The sequence below is a fragment of the Euprymna scolopes genome, chromosome 13 (assembly GCF_053919585.1).
Source record: "Euprymna scolopes isolate OS-2025 chromosome 13, ASM5391958v1, whole genome shotgun sequence".
Lineage (NCBI taxonomy): Eukaryota > Metazoa > Mollusca > Cephalopoda > Sepiida > Sepiolidae > Euprymna > Euprymna scolopes.
This window is the reverse complement of record NC_136494.1, coordinates 145273623-145291917: the sequence shown is the minus strand read 5'-3', so window position 1 is coordinate 145291917 and position 18295 is coordinate 145273623. Positions and strand designations below refer to the sequence as shown.

At 36.8% G+C, this 18295-nt stretch overlaps 1 protein-coding gene across 1 annotated transcript; it reads right to left on the bottom strand.

Annotated features, from left to right (window-relative positions):
- Positions 1 to 13903: 13903 nt before the first annotated feature.
- On the bottom strand, positions 13904 to 17945 carry LOC145292339 (uncharacterized). The gene is made up of 2 exons (XM_080138670.1): positions 17305 to 17945; positions 13904 to 14696 (listed from the first exon to the last, which is right to left on the bottom strand). The coding sequence occupies exons 1-2, from the start codon at positions 17943 to 17945 to the stop codon at positions 13904 to 13906; spliced, it is 1434 nt and encodes a 477-aa protein (XP_079994796.1).
- Positions 17946 to 18295: the final 350 nt, after the last annotated feature.

Below are 18295 nucleotides of genomic sequence, written 5' to 3'. Positions count from 1 at the left end.
GAAAATGCAAGAGAAATAATTAGTGAATTTTCAGAGTGACGGGTTGAGGGGAAAAGGGCACAGGTAGCCCCATTGATGGACTTTCTGAGTATGATTCTGTTTTCAGATTAAGGTCATCCTGACATGTACTTCATAAATTCATTCGTTTTTTTTTCTTTTTTCAAAACAACATAACGTCAACCATCGCTGGTATTTTATTTTTATGCATACATATATATATATAATATATCTATATATATAAAAATGTAACTCTTGGTTCGTTCGCAATTAAAAGTTTAAAAAACCACTGGACGGATGGCTTCCACGTTTTGGTATAATATGTTTACTATATCCATATGTGTTTTTATATACTTCTTTTTAATTATAACATTATACTTAATTTTTCTATGATAAATAGGCGGTTTTCTTTGTACCGATGCGCCATTTTTTTTATTTAGGGACAATTATTTATTACCGCTTCCTGTCACGTGACCAGTGTTACAATTTAGCGGTTTTCCTGCTAGATCTGGAGATTTCGTTTGCAATCTAGCGGGGAATTCTAGAAAATCTGGAGATATTTGGCACCCACACATCCTCAATTTTAGATTAAAAAATAAAGAAAAGCACTTGAAAATACTTTAAAACATATAAATAAATTCATTCAAGTAAGTAAAAAAAAAGTAGCATTTATTGCCTTTGGTAACAATTATTTATTGATTATTTGTTTTGTTTTTCACCTTTCAACCATTCTTAAATCTCGCTATAAAATCGATTTTTCCAAGTACATTTTAGGTGTGAGGGGGGGGGCATTCCAACCTCCGAAGTTTAGTTTAAAATACGATCTAAGCAACCCTGCTTTATTTAGAAGTATTTAGTCGAAAATTGTAAAAAGCAAGAAACAACAGCAAAAAAAAAAAAAAAAACTTATACCAATACAGTAGAATTTAATTATCTACTAATCTAAATACTTTTAATATGCTAAAACAAAGTTTTTTTTTTTTGTTTTTTATTTTTCTAATTTCAATGTTGCATCATTATTGTGATGTTTAATTTGCAGTATATTTCAATTTAACTTTTATTATAAAAAGTTTGAGTTTATGATTTGTTTCCTACAAAAAAAAAAAAAATACCCTCTCTGAAAAAAACAGGCAAAACTAGCTGATAAAATATGTAAGCCTTCTGGGGAGCTAGCCGCTTCAATATAATTCCAGAAACATATAGTGAGAAAACACGGAACATTTTATATATTGAATATATTATATTTATAATTTTTTTATGGTAGGAAGTTAAAATATGGAGTTGGGGGGGGGGGATTAGCGATTTTTGAAAATTTCAGACTATAAAAGTTAAAAATCTAGCGATTTTCTGGAGATTTCTTTCTCCTGATCTCGCGGGTTTTTTTAAAATCTCAGTTGCCAACATTGCATCACTAAAAAAACACTACAGGCTTAATGTAAACAGAATGTGTTTACAATATCGGTTAATTTTCAATGGGTTTAATCACATGATTATTGATAATGTAACCATGTGATTAAAATTTAATTTAAATTAACCACACGTGGTCGCTTTCCTATCAAATATTCATCGAAAAATGGTAGGTACACACAAAATGAATGCCGACGCTCAAAGTGTATAAACATTTTGACTCCCTTTACTTAAAAATTCACCAAAAATCAGGAAATTAACGAATTCTAATGAAAATTGCAGTATTTTTCAAATAATGATTGGAGAATATAATGAACTAATTATTTTTACTTAACTCTTAGTGAAAATGTTTTATTTTTTTTTTTAATTGCTTATGAAAAGAGTTAACATAAATAATGTTTGTAAAAGTGCGAAAGGCGACGTAAGTGACGTAGTTGTACAACCATCAACCCCATGCGTAATTTCTATGCTTATAGATTTTTGGAAATTTTTTTCACTGGATTATTATTGATTGGACACTAATTAAACAGATTATTAAAAAAGAAATCATTATTTCGACATTTGAAAGTGGTGCTGGTGCTCACTTTTTTTCTGATAAATCAGTCACCCATTTTGTAACCAATAAAAACGCGGTATATCAAAACCATAGAAAGTAAAAATAATATGAGCCTCTTACCGCATTTGTAAGTCAGAAATATATTTGTTTCTCAAAGAAAAAAAAAATAGATTGAACATGACTTTTTTTAATTGTTTTTATGAAAATAAAGTTTCGAGTTTTTTTTAATCTTTTTTTTTACTTATTTAGTTAAAAGTCAGTTTGTGGGTGTTTTTAAATAATTTGTTTTTATGAAAGGTGAGTTTGTTGGTGTTTCTTTACAATAATTTATCTGTTTTTATGAAAGGTGAGGTTTTTTTTTTCAGAACTTTTTTTTTTTTTTAATTTTTTTTTTTTTTTAGTATTATAAAATTCACTAACATGCTGGAGAAATGTTTAATAATTTAGTATTTTTTTTAGATTAGGTCCACCTCCACAATTTTCCTTTAAATGACGACATTTATAAGTTTTCGAGTATGCTGAATACGGAAATCGCATTGAAATTTTGCGGAAATAAGTAGTTATCAAGATATAAAAAGTTGTATTTTTTGGCGGCCATCTTTTTACGCGTGCACGCGCCATAAACAAACAAACAAATAAATGAAAGCAAAGGTAAGGTAAGTTACGTTTCTACCTAACTGGATAATTGTTTAGTGTTTTTATGTAATGTAAAATGTTTAATCGGCTCGAAAAACAAAGTGGTCGCGGACTATGTTGAATACGTTAAGTTTGGGAAAGTAAGTTGAAAACTAAAAACTATATAAAACAGTGTCTGAAACCCACCAAATATATGTTACCATGACATAGGCTGGCATAATCGGTGGGTTTCTGACAGTATTTTGTATAGTTTTTTAGTTTAAACTCACTTTCTCTAACTTAAAGTAATCAACAGTGTCTGCCACCATTTGTAGCTTTCAAATACACCGATAAACACTGTTTTTCAAGCCGACTAAACGTTACATTAAATGAAAAGGGTTCATATTACTAAACACAGATACAAAAAAGTTGTCAAAAAATAAATATATAACAAATAAATGTTATCAAAGGCAAGAAAAGTAAATGTTTTACCTAACTGGATAAGATTTTAGTGTTTTTATATAATGTATAATCGGTTCAAAAACATTCAATCTTTATCGGTATAACTGAAAAATACAAATGGCGGCAGACTATATCGAACACGTTAAGTTTGGGGAAATTTTGGGAAAATGAGTTTAAACTAAAAAACTATACAAGATACTGTTAGGAACTCGCTCAATATATGTTACCATGACGTAGGCTGGCATATAATCGATGGTTTTAAACTTTTGCTCGATACAGAGTCCCTTTTAGTGATTACCTGGTTTGAGGATATTTGTACAACTAAACGTCAAATCTGCTCAAAAAAATCCGTTATTATTTTACTTTAAGGCTCGTTTCACGTTCGTATATAATGAAATATTTTATTGTAGATTTCGGTGTGCTAAAAACGAATCTGGAAACCGTTTCCGTAGCAAAAGGAAAGTTTTCATGATATTCATGAAATTACTTTTTCGAAAAGTGGGTGATCACTTTTCAATCTAAATTTAAGTTATAATGAGCACCCACTTTCTGGCCACCTGAGATAGGGGAATTTTTCTGTGTGTTTCTTGGCTAAAAAGTTTTTTGTTTGATTTCTTTTGCATGGTAATAACCCCTGAACTCTGGGACTATTTTCCATTTCACAGCCGTAGCCTTCGTTTACGCTATGCGTGAGCATAAACGAAAGCTGTTTAGCCAATAAACATGGGAAAAAATACCCCCCTCTCTCAGGTGGCTGGAAAGTGGGTGCTCATTTTAAGTTAAATTTACATGGAAAAGTGATCGCCCACTTTTCGAAAAAGTAATTTCTTCATATCATAAAAACTATTTTCTTGCGACAGAAACGGTTTGCAGATTCGTTTTTAGCACACTGAAATCTACAAAAAAAATTTTGTTATATCCGAACGTGAGACGCACAGCCCTTAATGGAAAATTATATCAAAAATCCAGGGGAAAATAGTTTTCAATAAAAACAGCAAATGAATTCGATAGAAAAAAAATGGATGCTATTTTTTTTTCTTTTCTTTTCTTCTTTTTTTTTTTTTTTTTTTTTTTTTTTTTTTTTTTTTTTTCCGGTGTGTTTCTTGGCTAAAAAGTTTTTTGTTTGATTTCTTTTGCAAGGTAACCCTTGAACTCTGGGACTATTTTCCATTTCACAGACGTAGCCTTTGTTTATGCTACGCGTGAGCATAAACGAAAACTGTTTAATATGCACTTGCATACTAAACTGCCTTGTCAAAAAACCTTTAAGCCAATAAACACAAAAATAAATGCCCCTTCCTCAGGTGTCCAGAAAGTGGGTGCTCATTTTAAGTTAAATTTACATGGAATAGTGATCACCCACTTTTCGAAAAAGAATTTATTCATATCATGAAAACTATTTTGGTACTCCTTGAGCGTTGAGTTCCATGGCGACCCGCAGAATTATTTAATGGTCGTTCCCTTAGTCCTTTCCCCCTAGTCAAGGATAACGCATGCACACGTCACATTTTTTATTTATTTACTTACGTGGCGGAGTTATACAACCATCACCCCCATGCAAATTTCTATACTGATAGGTTTTTTGAAATTTTTTCACTGGATTATTATTGATTGAACACTTTTTTTTTTTTTTTTTTTTTTTTTCAATTTTTTTTCATAATCTGGTGATTATGAAAAAAAAAAATCATTTCAACATTTGAAAGGGGTACTCACTTTTTAGTTACCACATTCTGGTAAATCGGTCACCCATTTTTTTTTTTTTTTTTTTTTTTTTTTTTTTTTTTTTTTTTAAATACGGAAGTGTCTTCGGGAGATATAAAATGATCGCATGTTGAAGAAGCAATGTATCGGGAGGCGTACGGGATAGAAAATTATTAGTAAATTTTTAGATTCGGTCCACCTCCTCAATTTTCTTTTAAATGACGACTTGTAATGGTTTTCGACTATGCTGAATACGAAAATCGCATTGAAATTTTGCAGAAATAAGTAGTTATCGAGATATAACAAGTTGTATTATGCATTGTAATCCTTGGCGGCCATCTTTTTTTACACGCGTGCATTTGTTTATGGCGCGTGCGCACGTAAAAAGATGGCCGCCAAAGAATACAATGCATAATACAACTTTTTATATCTTGATAACTACTTATTTCCGCAAAATTTCAATGCGATTTCTGTATTCAGCGTACTCGAAAACCTTTAAATGTCGTCATTTAAAGGAAAATTGTGGAGGTGGACCTAATCTAAGAAAAATACTAAATTATTAACATTTCACCAGCATGTTAGTGAATTTTATAATACTTAAAAAAAAATTTAAAAAAACAAACAAGTTTTCATAAAAAAAAAAAAAAAAAACTCGCCTTTCATAAAAACAGATAAATTATTGTAAAGAAACACCAACAAACTCACCTTTCATAAAAACAAATTATTTAAAAACACCCACAAACTGACTTTTAACTAAATAAGTAAAAAAAAAAAAGATAAAAAAAAAACTCGAAACTTTATTTTCATAAAAACAATTAAAAAAAGTCATGTTCAATCTATTTTTTTTTCTTTGAGAAACAAATATATTTCTGACTTACAAATGCGGTAGAGGCTCATATTATTTTTACTTTCTATGGTTTTGATATACCACGTTTTTATTGGTTACAAAATGGGTGACTGATTTATCAGAACGTTGTAACTAAAAAGTGAGCACCAGCACCACTTTCAAATGTCGAAATAATGATTTCTTTTTTAATAATCTGTTTAATTAGTGTCCAATCAATAATAATCCAGTGAAAAAAATTTCCAAAAATCTATAAGTATAGAAATTACGCATGGGGGTGATGGTTGTACAACTACATCACTTACGTCGCCTTTCGCACTTTTACAAACATTATTTACGTTAACTCTTTTCATAAATAATTTTTTAAAAAAGTAACTAAACCATTTATTGATAATTTATCACGTGTACAAACATTTATTTATTTATTTACCTAAGCTTAACTCTTTTCATGAATAAGAAAAGTTTTACTCTTTAAGAATAATAAAAGGAAAAAGTTACTAAGCATTTATAAAAGGAAAAAATAATTTCTCACGTACTTACTTCTTTTCATGAAGGCCAGAGTAATAGTTGGCCGAAAAGTCGTGAAACAACAACTAATAAAGATGAGAATAATAGTCCGCAATAAATAAAAATGGTGCTAATGCAGAGAGTGATCCGCGCTATTTTTTAAATCGTATTTCCACGTTTAATTAAAGTTTTACAATATTTTTTTTTATTCAATTGTAAGGTTAAAGTACAGAATAGGTTCAAAACACCCTCCCCTCCCATGTTAAGAATAGCTTTTTAAATAATAACGTTATTATTTCAGCACGGATCACTCTCTGCATGAGTATCATAAAAATTAATGCAAATAATACTTATCTCAATAAGTGAAAGGCTCATTTCTACCGAAAATGAAATGGCGGAAATTCTCGCAGTTACGAAAAATATTTTTATTTAATTTAATATTTTTATAATTCGCAATGTTAATTTATTTTAATAACATGCAAACATTCCTTGACTTTAAAAATAGATTTTCTGAAAATTTCAATTAAATTGGTAATGTAGAAATATGGTTCTATCGACTTTGAACGAACCAAGAATTACATTTTTATATATATAGATTATATATATATATATATATATATATATAATATATTATATATATAACATATATATGACAGGATCACTAAAGGATGACCTCCAATCTGTAGTAGAATGGGGACAAAAATGTATGGTCACATTCAATGCTGCCAAGGCTAAACTTTTTTCCTTCAATAATTACAAGAAACCTTCTCTACCACCAATAGCAATGGCCAAAGACTCTTGATTTAAAAGTACAACTTTTTAAACTGCTTGGCCTAACGTTCACAGGAAACATAAGATGGAAAAATTACATTGAGAGTATTGCCAGGACCACTGTGAAAAAGGTAGGTTCTCTCTACCACGCTAGAAAGCTACTAACGTCTGAAAGTATCCTGTATCTCTATAAGGCCACCATTCGCCCATGCATGGAGTATTGTTGTCATATTTGGGCTGGTGTATCTACTACTAGTCTCTAACTCCTAGACAAGCTCAAAAGAGAGTCGCCAACCTAATAGGTCCTGGCCTGTCATCTGTCCCATCGACGAAATGTAGTATCCCTCTGCCTGCTCTACAAGTACTGTAACGGTGAATGCTCTGACGAACTGCAAGCACTTGTAACCCCATCGACGTAAATACCTACGACAATGAGCAAAATCCCACCCCTTCCCAGTTGAGATCCCTAGATGTAAAAGAGCCTTCACTTACAGACACTTGTGCCCCCATAACGTAGACACCCTCGACAAACCCGACAGGCAACTAAATCCCACCCCCACACTGTAGAGATCCCTAGATGTAAAAGATCTTTCTACTCCAGTAGTTTCTTCCCCAGAACCGCTAGACTTTGGAATTCCCTTCTGGGTTCCTGCTTCCCTAACTGTACTGACATGCAGAAGTTCAAGTGTAACATGAACCGACATCTTGCTGCCCAACTTCCCACATAGTACTCCTGTAGCTTATGTCCCTGATAGTAGCCCCCTACATCACAGTGGCAATGTGCCTTGTTTGGGGTGAAAATGTAATTAACAAAAAAATACATATATATATATATATATGTTTCAAAAATAAAAATATTGCTTACGTAATCAAAAATCATTCAAGTTAAATTACGATCATCACTATTCGTTCAATTTTCGTGTTGAAAACATGTTTAGAAATTAAAATAGATCCGTATAAATTATCTTGAAATTTATAAAGTATTTACGAAAAAAGGTAATTCTTAAGGTTACACCCCTTTAAAAAAAACTTTTAATTACCTAAGCGGTAAATTTGATGCTTGTTTTTAGTCCGCCTGTTAGGAATCAACCTGTAAATGTATTTGGAACCATATTTACAGCTGGTTGAGATAAGTTATTTACCCTTACTTTTCCTCTGTGTGTGTGTGTGTGTGTGTGTGTGTGTGTGTGTTTTCCCTAGCCGATTAAATTGAGTACATTATTTTTTTTAATGTATTACCACGAACAAAGAAAAAATTAATTTATCAAGGGACGCAACTCAAATTAACTCAAGGGAATTACTTCCCTTTAATCTCATTTATTTCGTTTTCTACTTCCGGTTTTTTGGATTTGCCATTTTTGACAGCAATTTTTTTAAAATTAACTTTTAGCCATCGACACATTATCAGAATATAAATTATTATACTAATATAAATTATACTTAATTTTTATGCTAAGCAATCCGTTTTAAGTCTTCAAATCATTATGAAATCTTGAGATTGGCATTTTAATTTCTTAATTATAGTGAAATGTTGGAAATTGTTAAAAATTGAGGTAAATATCCAGATCCGTTACAACAGAACACCAACCACTCGAATTTGTTTGTTCATAGGTAATCGAGGTCGCTGACAACGAATCTGATAGTCAAACTTGGGTCAAATTTACCGTTTGCATGGTATTAACCCCTGAACCCACGAACTACTTTTCACCATTTTGCAGCTTCCGTCTACGCTACGCGCATGCGCGCTGTAGCATAAACGACGGCTTCACCAAGCAAACTACGTTGGGGGGGGGGGTCCAGAACATAGAATTTTCTAATTTTCAAAAATATATTATAGCACTTTTTTGGGTGGCAAATTTAAAATTAGCTGAAAAAGAAATAAAACAAGAACAGGAAAGCACTCCAAGCTGGGGAGAGGGGGGGGGGGTAATTCATCTGTTTTTTTTTTTTTTTTCCTGGAACATAGAATTTTCAAATTTTCAAAAAGTAATGCACCGACATTTACCAATTAGAACACCATTTAACATTTTTCGAAGATTTTACTGTTTACATTGGGGGCGCGAGCGGTGGGGGCGGGTGTGTGGGGGGCGCACGCGCCGCACCCCCCCCCCCCGCTCGCGCCCCCAATGTAAACACCAAAATCTTCGAAAAATGTTAAATGGTGTTCTAATTGGTAAATGTTGGTGCGTTACTAGGTGTATCAGAATTTTTGTAGGAATTTTTGACACCCCTAACACGAAACTGCAAATAAAATATAAAAATCTCGTAATTTCTCTGTTAAAAGTGGGTTGTTTATTTTCTTTATGGATTATACTTCCAAAATAAACTATTAAACTTGTTTTAAAAGTAATAGAAATTTTTTTTTTTTTTTTTTAAACAGTAATGAATTTTCCGAACTCAATATTTTTCAATTTTTAAACTTTAAAAATTATGAAAATTTTTCTATTGATTTTATTTTTACGGTATTTTCTGAGTCAATGTGAAGTTTTGTTTTTTCCAATAAACCGAATATAATATTTTAGAAAAACGTTTGTTTTGTTTTTTTATTCACGCCCCCCCCCCATTTTCAAGTGTCTATTAAAAAGTAAATAATTTACTCACCAAAAAAGTAAATAATTAATTTACTCACAAATTGAAGAGAAAAGGTCAATAAATAATATATTCAAATTTTAAAAAAAAAAAAAAAACGTAGTGTTTTTTAGAATTTTACCTGTAAAGTTTGAAGTTTATTATTCACTATTTTCACGAAATTTCTGACACACCTAGTGCGAGTGCGTTACTTACGAAAAAAAAAAACGGTTAACTAAACTGCGGAAACACCTATTAAGCCACATAAGTTCTATAATTGAATCCCCCTCCCGCAAAAAAAGAATGAAAAACAGATGTTTGGTGCTTATGTTTTTGTAAACCGCATTAAAAAACTACATGAGACAAAAACAAAAATCCCCCAATTTGTTGTACTTTTCTTTAACTGTAAGTCATTAAAAAAATGTCAGTCCGTAATTTTTTGATTGGTACGCCATGTGAGAAGACAGTTTGCTAGGTGAAGCAAGCCGGCGTTCATGCTGCAGCGCACGCGCAAGCTGCAAAATGGTGGAAAGTAGTTAAGGGGTTAATACCATGCAAACGGTAAATTTGCCCCAAGTTTGACTATCAGATTCGTTGTCAGCGACCTCAATTACCTATAAAAAAAAAACAAATTAGAGTGGTCGGTGTTCTGTTGTAGCGGATCTGAATATTTACCGAAATGAATTACATTTAAATGAATACCACATTTTTTTTTAAATGGTACTCTTTTTATTCATAACTTTACCATTTTTATTTGGCCGATCGTCTCGTTATGTTTGCGTTTTGCGTTGTGGGGGTCGCCTGGCCTTTTTTTTGGGAACTGACTTCCTCCACAAATAATAAAAATAAAAATAAGAAATCTTATGTGCAACACAAACGGAGGTTTATTTCTGGAATAGAAATAACAAACAATAACAAGTTAAAACATAGTTCTCAATATTTCAGAGTTCCTTTTTTTGAGTTCATATGAAAGATGGAGAGTCTCTTTTTTGTGTTCTTTGAATGTTCAAATTTGTAACATTGACAATATTAATGTTCGTCTGTTAAAAGAGAGTATTAATGCGCAGAGCAGTGGAAATGAAATAATTGATGTTTGCACGCGTGGTAAGTCCATATGAGAAAGCGTTGAATGAGTCGGAAGAGTTTAAAGAGACGAAAGAATGCTCGAAAGGCTAAGAGAGTAAAGAGATAGATTTTGTGTTTGTGCATGTTTATATTTGATTTGATCGGCTCCAAACGAGCTCTAGAAAATAAGTTTTAAAATGTGTCCTAGGAGGAATTCCATTGGACGGAAGACATCACATGGGGTGCTTTCAACTACGTACGCACCTTTGGTATATAATGGTCACGCCGGAATTTGCGTGGGTGTCATTTTTCATTTTTTTAACGCGCCGAAACAATCAATTGCACTGCGCGCCTAAATTGTATTTAACGATTTTAAATTTGAATATTAAACTGTGCCAACTGGCACAGCGTAGACGATTAAATATGTTGAAAATATTTTTATTATCGAGTGGGTTATATTTTTGTTTGTTTCCAGTGAAACAAAATAATTGGCCCTTCTACACTATTAGGATGAAATTTCGGAAGTCATAAAATTGCCGTTCATATGAAAACAATGGTATCTACGTATTCCTCGTATTTTTAAGATAATTATATCCAAAAAATTACGAAAATCGATAAGGTAGAAAATCATTTATTAAAGAAAATAGTATTTGATGAAAACGATCGTAAGACACAGAGTTCAAAAGGGAGGTGAAGCGAGGTGCTCGCTGGGCAAAACAACAAACAGCTCACTTAAAATTAATTTTTCAAAAACATTAATAAGAAAACAAATATTTAGAAAAATTAATTAAAAACAAATAATCAGACTTGGCTTGTTATAAGAGTTGTAAATTTATTTGCCCTGGTGTATCACACTCGTGTTTATTTTGAGTCCGAAAAAAAAAGAAATCCTTCCCGACTGGTCAAATGTTTTTGGCGTTAAGTTGGAAAGAAATGATAAATTAATTTTCTTTAGAAAAGTCGTTCGGGTAAGGAGCGGAGTGAATAGATAAGAAGAATGTTTTTCTTTTTTTTGTGTATGGTTTCACCATTGGAACCGGCACAGGGTGTGTCACGCACGAGCGACAGAGCGTGGCAGTAACGCGTCTTACTCCGCTGGTGTTCGCGAGCAAAAAGAGAGCGAGAGACTCCTCGAATTTAGCGTCACGGCTTTTTTTGTCTTTTCTTGGAGCTCTCCGGAAACGGTGAATGTTCAATGTCACTGTCAAAATTAGTTCCGGGGTAGACGCTATATACCCCCCTACTAGACAGTATGTCGAACAAAAGAAAGTGGAAAAGTCACTGGGCATACACAGCAAATCGGTGAGGACGTTGCACTAATCTGCCTGATTTGGTAGAAGTTGTAATTACTGGTGAACCGCAGTTTCCGTTCTGAACTGCAGTGTTTTGTGTCCGTTTGCGTGCTAGCACATCGTCATCCAGAATAGCTTTCTTCAGGCGATCAACACTGACTGAATCTCGTCTTCCGTCAATGTCGATAACGAAGAACTTTGAGTAGCGTTTCAATACCTTAAAGGGACCGGAATACGGTGTTTGCAGTCGAGCTGTGCCTCTATCATTCCGAACAAACACATGAGTCCACGATTGTATGTCTTTGGGGACGTGTGTTCTGTGTTCTCAGGGCAACGTTAAAAGGTTTCGCTAAGTATTCCCTCACACGAGAGGTATAACTTGTTGGGTCAGGCATGCGTGTAGGAGTGGTCGGTGCGACCATCTGTCCAGAGAGAGTCAGCATTGTTCCGTAAATCATTTCGGCAGGTGTAAAGCCAATATCTGCTTTTATGGTGGATCTGATGCCTAATAGAATGAAGGGGAGGTACTCTGTCCACCTGTTAGGGTCGGAATGTGCTCTAATAGCTGCTTTCAACTGACAGTGCAGATGCTCGATCATGCCGTTTGCCGCCGGGTGGTACGAGGTAGTCCTTATGTGTTTGCTTCCCAGTAGGCGAGACAACTCAGAAAAAAGATAGGAATCGAATTGTCTGCCCCTATCGGTTGTGATGGTGTGAGGCACACCATAACGCGATATCCAATGTGTAACCAGGGCTCGGGCAACAGTTTCTGCGGAAATATCTGCGATGGGGATGGCTTCAGGCCATCTAGAGAATCTGTCGATGCAAGTCAATAAGTATGTACAGTTTCTCGAATGTGGGAGTGGACCCACTAAATCTATGTGAACGTGTTGAAATCGTGCCTCAGGGGTTGCTAAGGTAGCAAGGGGACTTTTAATATGCCTCTGTATTTTCGATTTCTGGCAAGGGACGCAACTCTTGATCCATTCGCGAACGTCTTGGTTAATGGCTGTCCAGATGAAATGAGAAGTCACCAGCTTCTGTGTGGAACGAATGCCAGGATGTGACAAGTTGTGTAATTGAAAGAAGACAGCTCGCCTATGCTTAAGGGGTTCATGACCGTTCGAAACATTGCACCATATTGTCTCGTTGGAACAAGGTACTGGGACTTGCTTGAAAGTTAGATTTTCGGAGTGACGTAAGCGATTTAGTTCTTCGTCATCCCGTTGGTCGATGGCGATCTGGTGGAGATTGATCTCGTCAATCGCTTGAATGGCATCGATGTGCATTGTCGACACTGCATCTGCAACTACGTTCTCCTTCCCTCTGATATACTTGATATCCGCAGTAAATTGTGATATGAAATCCAAATGGCGAGCTTCCCTGGGTGAGTGTTTTCCGGGCTTGGCAAGCAAAGCATGCGATAACGGCTTGTGATCCGTAAAAAGCGTGAAAGTGGATCCTTCCAACATGTAACGAAAGTGTTTAACTGCGCAGTATGCGGCCAAAAGTTCCCTGCTGAAAGTGCTGTATTTGGTTTCAGCGTGCTGAAGACGCCTTGAGAAAAAAGCTAGTGGTTGCCAAGTATTATCCACTAATTGTTGCAGTACACCTCCAATGCCAACGTCGGATGCATCGACGGATAAAGCTAGGGATGCATCTGGACGGGGAAAAACCAACATTGTCGCTTCTGTTAATGCCTGCTTGACCTTATCGAAGGAACGTAATTCCGTTTCGCTTAATGTAATCGTCTCATTTTTTTTGTTTTTATTTCTGAGTACGTCGGTTAATGGCTGTGCGATTTCAGCACAATGGGGCACGAAACGTCGATAGAAATTAATTAAACCGAGGAACTCTCGAAGTTTACGAAGTGAAGTGGGAGCTTGGTAATCGACTATAGATTGGACTTTCTCTGGAAGGGGACGGATACCTTCTTTGTCGATTAAATGGCTGAGAAACGAAAGTGAAAAAAACTCCAAACTCGCATTTTTGGGGGTTAATAATAACGCCATAATCTGTCAATCTGTGAAATAACTGCTGCAGATGCTGTAAGTGTTCACCTTCTGATGCACTTGCCACGAGGAGATCGTCGATATATGCATAGACGAACGGTAGTCCTCACAAAACTGCGTCGATAAAGCGTTGAAAAGATTGCCCTGCATTACGTAATCCAAAGGGCATGCGTAAGAATTTGAAAAGGCCGAAAGGAGTTGTGATCGCAGTTTTAGAAACATCCTCTGGGTGTACGGGAATCTGGTTGTACGCGCGAACAAGGTCGATTTTGGAGAACACTGTTTTTCCGTGAAGCGAGTTAGAAAAGTCTTGCAGATGTGGAATAGGGTAATTGTCCGGAGTAGTGCGACTGTTAAGTGCGCGGTAATCCCCACAAGGGCGCCATTCGCTGGCTGATTTTTTTGGCACCATGTGGAGTGGCGATGACCAGTTGCTATTAGAGGGTCGAATAATGCCTAAATCCAAGATATGCTGAAATTCTTGTTTAGCCGCCCTTAAACGATCGGGTTTAATTCTGCGCGGGTGTGCGCTCACAGGCGGTCCCCTTGTTTGGATATGATGAGTGACATCGTGTTTAACTTTGTCACCATTAAACGTAGGACGAGTTAATTCCGGGAAACCTTGCAACAAATCTGTATACGAATCCGTGGTGTCTTTACGTATAACTGGGCTGATCTCGGTCGACCCACTGATTATGCCTTGCACGGAACGTCCAGTGTTATTATCAATGAGTTTGCCGCGTTTGACATCTACAAGGATGCCGAAATGGTGCAGAAAATCCGCCCCTAAAATCGGAACGGGTTGCTTGCGACGATGAAAACCCAACATAGTGCGCGCTGTAATCCAAGATTTAATGTTATCGATGTCTCTCCGTAAGTAGGAATGGAGGAGTGATTCACTGCGTGTAGAAATAAGTTTGATTGAGGACGATTCTCTTTCACAAACTTCTTAGGGATGATACTGACTTCCGCACCGGTATCAATGAGAAATCGTATACCAGTGGTTCTAACAGTCACGTACAGGGTGCGACAAATGTTGTTCTTGCCAGGAGTGTCTGCTGCTCCTACTGCCTGGCCTGGGCGTTTCCTGAGAGACGTTTCTTCGTATATGAACATGGCTGGTGGCATCGGTAAGCTCTTTCACCGAAACGCACGTGGTACTTGCAGAGCCCACCGCTGTTCTGAGTGCTGCTAAATCGCCGGGGACGGACTCGCTCAGTGGGGTGCTTATGCATTTTTGGTTTGAGCTCGAGGCCACATAACTCTATGGCCGACTGGGATAGCTTCCGTACATTCATATCTGATTTACCTCTGCACTCCATGTTTAAAAAGGATGTGTCCTCTATAGTATCAGATCTGACCGAATGGTTGATTGCAGGCATAGACCAATTCATACCATCTAAAAAATTCCAACAAAAACCTAACAGCCAGCCATGGTTCTCCCCAGAATGTGCTGCTGCTATCGCGCACAGAAATCACTTTTTCCATAGCTACCAACGTAATAGATGCACTGAGACTAAAGCTGCTTTCAGGTCTGCCAGCAACCACTGTAAAAGAGTAATAAAAAATGCAAGAGAGCTATATGCCCAGTCTGTGTTAAATCCAAGGTAGCTGATCAGCGGCTTGGATCCCACCAGTTTTGGCAAATAACAAATAGGATCCTGAACAGAAGTGTGCGTTCTATCCCAACCATTATCAATGGACCAGAGGTCATCTCGTCAGCGTCAGACAAGGCCAAACTATTTGCAAAGAACTTTGCAGCTAATTCTACCCTATGCGACGAAGGCCATCAACTCCCCATATTTCCTCCTATAACACAGAACAAGCTAGGTAACATACAAATATCCGTGCATGAGGTCGCCAAGCTAATAAAGAACCTAGATTCCAGTAAAGCAACTGGCCCTGATGGCATCCCAATTATAGTGTTAAAAAAGCTTCAACCAGAACTTGCTCCCATACTTACGAAACTATTTAAGCGCTGCCTTAAGGAGAAGTGCTTTCCGACTCCCTGGAAGACCTCATCAGTTTGCCCTGTATTTAAAAATTCAGGTGATAAGTCATCTCCCTCTCAATACAGACCAATAAGTCTCCTGTGTGTTATGAGTAAGTTGCTGGAATCCATATTAAATAGAGAAATAGTCAACCACCTCAGCAGGAATAACCTTCTTAGTGACACACAATATGGCTTCCGCTCTGCAAGATCTACCGCAGATGTGCTGACGGTTATATCCCACAGGATAAGTGAATCTCTTGACAAAGGCTTTCTTTCTAGGGCAATTGCTCTTGACATATTAAAGGCCTTTGACAAGGTATGGCATAAGGGTCTACTTCACAAGATTTCCAGCTACGGTATAACGGGAAATGTTTTCTCAATCATTAAATCATTTCTCTCCGATAGGCTTATAAGAGTAGTGGTCGATGGACAAAAATCGGAAGCCTGCAATATAAATGCTGGAGTCCCTCAGGGGTCAATCCTGGGCCCAACTCTCTTCCTGATCTACATCAATGACCTCCCTAAACACATACTTAAATCATTTGTTGACATCTATGCTGATGACACGACCATCTACGGCAACACATCAAAGGCTGTAAATGACAAAGTTCTCTCTGATTCTCTCTCCTCTGATCTCGAGCGCGTGGTTCAGTGGGGGAAGATGTGGCTGGTTACCTTTAATGCATCCAAAACCAAACTCCTATCCTTACATCATCAACGCTCTGATCCCCATCTGGCATCAATTGTGATGGATGGCTCTCGTCTGGGTGAGGCCCCGTGTTTTGACAAGCTTCTGGGTTTGACCTTTACTCCTGATCTGAAATGGAACACGTACATCAAGTCTGTTGCCAAGGTCGCTGGAAAGATGGTGGGGTCCTTCTACCACTCCAGAAGATATCTCACTACGGATGCAATTCTCTATCTATATAAAAGCCAAGTACGTCCAAGGATGGAGTACTGTTGCCATATCTGGGCCGGAGCTGCTAAGGACAGCCTATCCTGCCTTGACAGAGTACAAAATAGACTTCGTGGCTTAGTGTGGGATGCCCTTTTCTCTACGCTGCAACCTCTCTCCCACAGAAGAGACGTTGCGAGCCTGTCCTTGTTTTATCGTTATTTCCATGGCAGATGCTCGTCTGAACTCCAATCTCTGGTCCCCCTTCGCCAATCTTTCACGAAAAACACCCGTCTAGCTGAATCCACTGTGAAAAATTTCCCCCACTCTATATCTGTGCCTAAATCAAAACGCAGATTCCATGAACAAAGCTTCTTTCTTAGAACTGCACGCCTGTGGAACTCTGTTCCGTCTGCCTGCTTCCCTCCGGACTACAACTTGGTTGTCTTCAAGTCCAATGTTAACAAATTCCTAATGATCCGCCCCCTTAAGTAAACATTTCAGCAAATTTCCTCACTAACGTAATGTACTTGCAATAACCCTTATCCCTGAGTGGCTTCCGGGCCTTGATAAGTGGTGATCACTGTGTAAAAAAAAAAAAAAAAAAAAAAAAAAAAACTGTTCACTCAAGTCGTGAATCATTTGAGCCTGTCGCTCTAGTTCCTCGCGTATATCCTTGGAGGGATTTGCGACGTTAGGCAGGGCATCGTTAGAGCTGTGCGTGTGAACTGGGGCTATGGAAACGGTTACGTCCATAATTTTGTTGGCTAGGTCCGCTAGCTCCTCAATGGTTGTGGAGTCATTCGAAGAGGCGAGTATCATTTGAATACTTGATGGCAGTCTATTGACAAAAAGTTGTTCAAGTATGTCCGGCGGTAGTGAGTTCTCGTTCTCACCCATCAACAGCTTCATACGTCTGAGTAACTGAGATGGTTTCCGATCTCCGAGTTCTTCTTCTACGAGAAGTTGACGAAGGCGTTTCTGCTGTGAATCGGTTGTCCTACGAAACAATTCCGATTTGAAATAATCGTAGCTGATCGATCCAGGGGGTGACATGATCAGGTCGCGAACCACCGCCATTACTTCATGCGTTAATGCGGCCACCACGTGGTTGAATTTCGTCACATCGCTCAGGATCCTTTGCGTGTAGAACTGGGCCTCTACGTGTGCGAACCATAATGTTGGATCGTGCGTCCAAAAAGGAGGAATCCTCAAAATAGCCTGAGTAGCCGTCGTTGAAGGAAGCGCCTCACTGTCCATCGTTGAAGAGAACGATGACCGCAGAAAATCTCCATGAGATCCTTTATGCCTAGAAAAACCGATGTGCCGCTAAGGTCGACATGTACGTCATTCGGCGTGCGCGTGGTCGCTGAGAAATTTACCTTGTGTGATTACAGGTAATTCTTCCTTATTGATAATATCCACAATTCCTTGCGTGTTCTGCCAAAGTCTGACGAAAAAAAAGGGGGTCACCAGTGAAGCGAGGTGCTCGCTGGACAAAACAACAAACAGCTCACTTAAAATTAATTTTTCAAAAACATTAATAAGAAAACAAATATTTAGAAAAATTAATTAAAAACAAATAATCAGACTTGGCTTGTTATAAGAGT

Coding starts and splice junctions, on each gene's coding strand:
- LOC145292339 (XM_080138670.1), bottom strand. CDS start 17,945: ATGGACAGTGAGGCGCTTCCTTCAACGACGGCTACTCAGGCTATTTTG. Junction 14,697..17,304: donor ATTCACGACTTGAGTGAACA/GTTTTTTTTTTT, acceptor TTCTACACGCAG/TGAATCACTCCTCCATTCCT.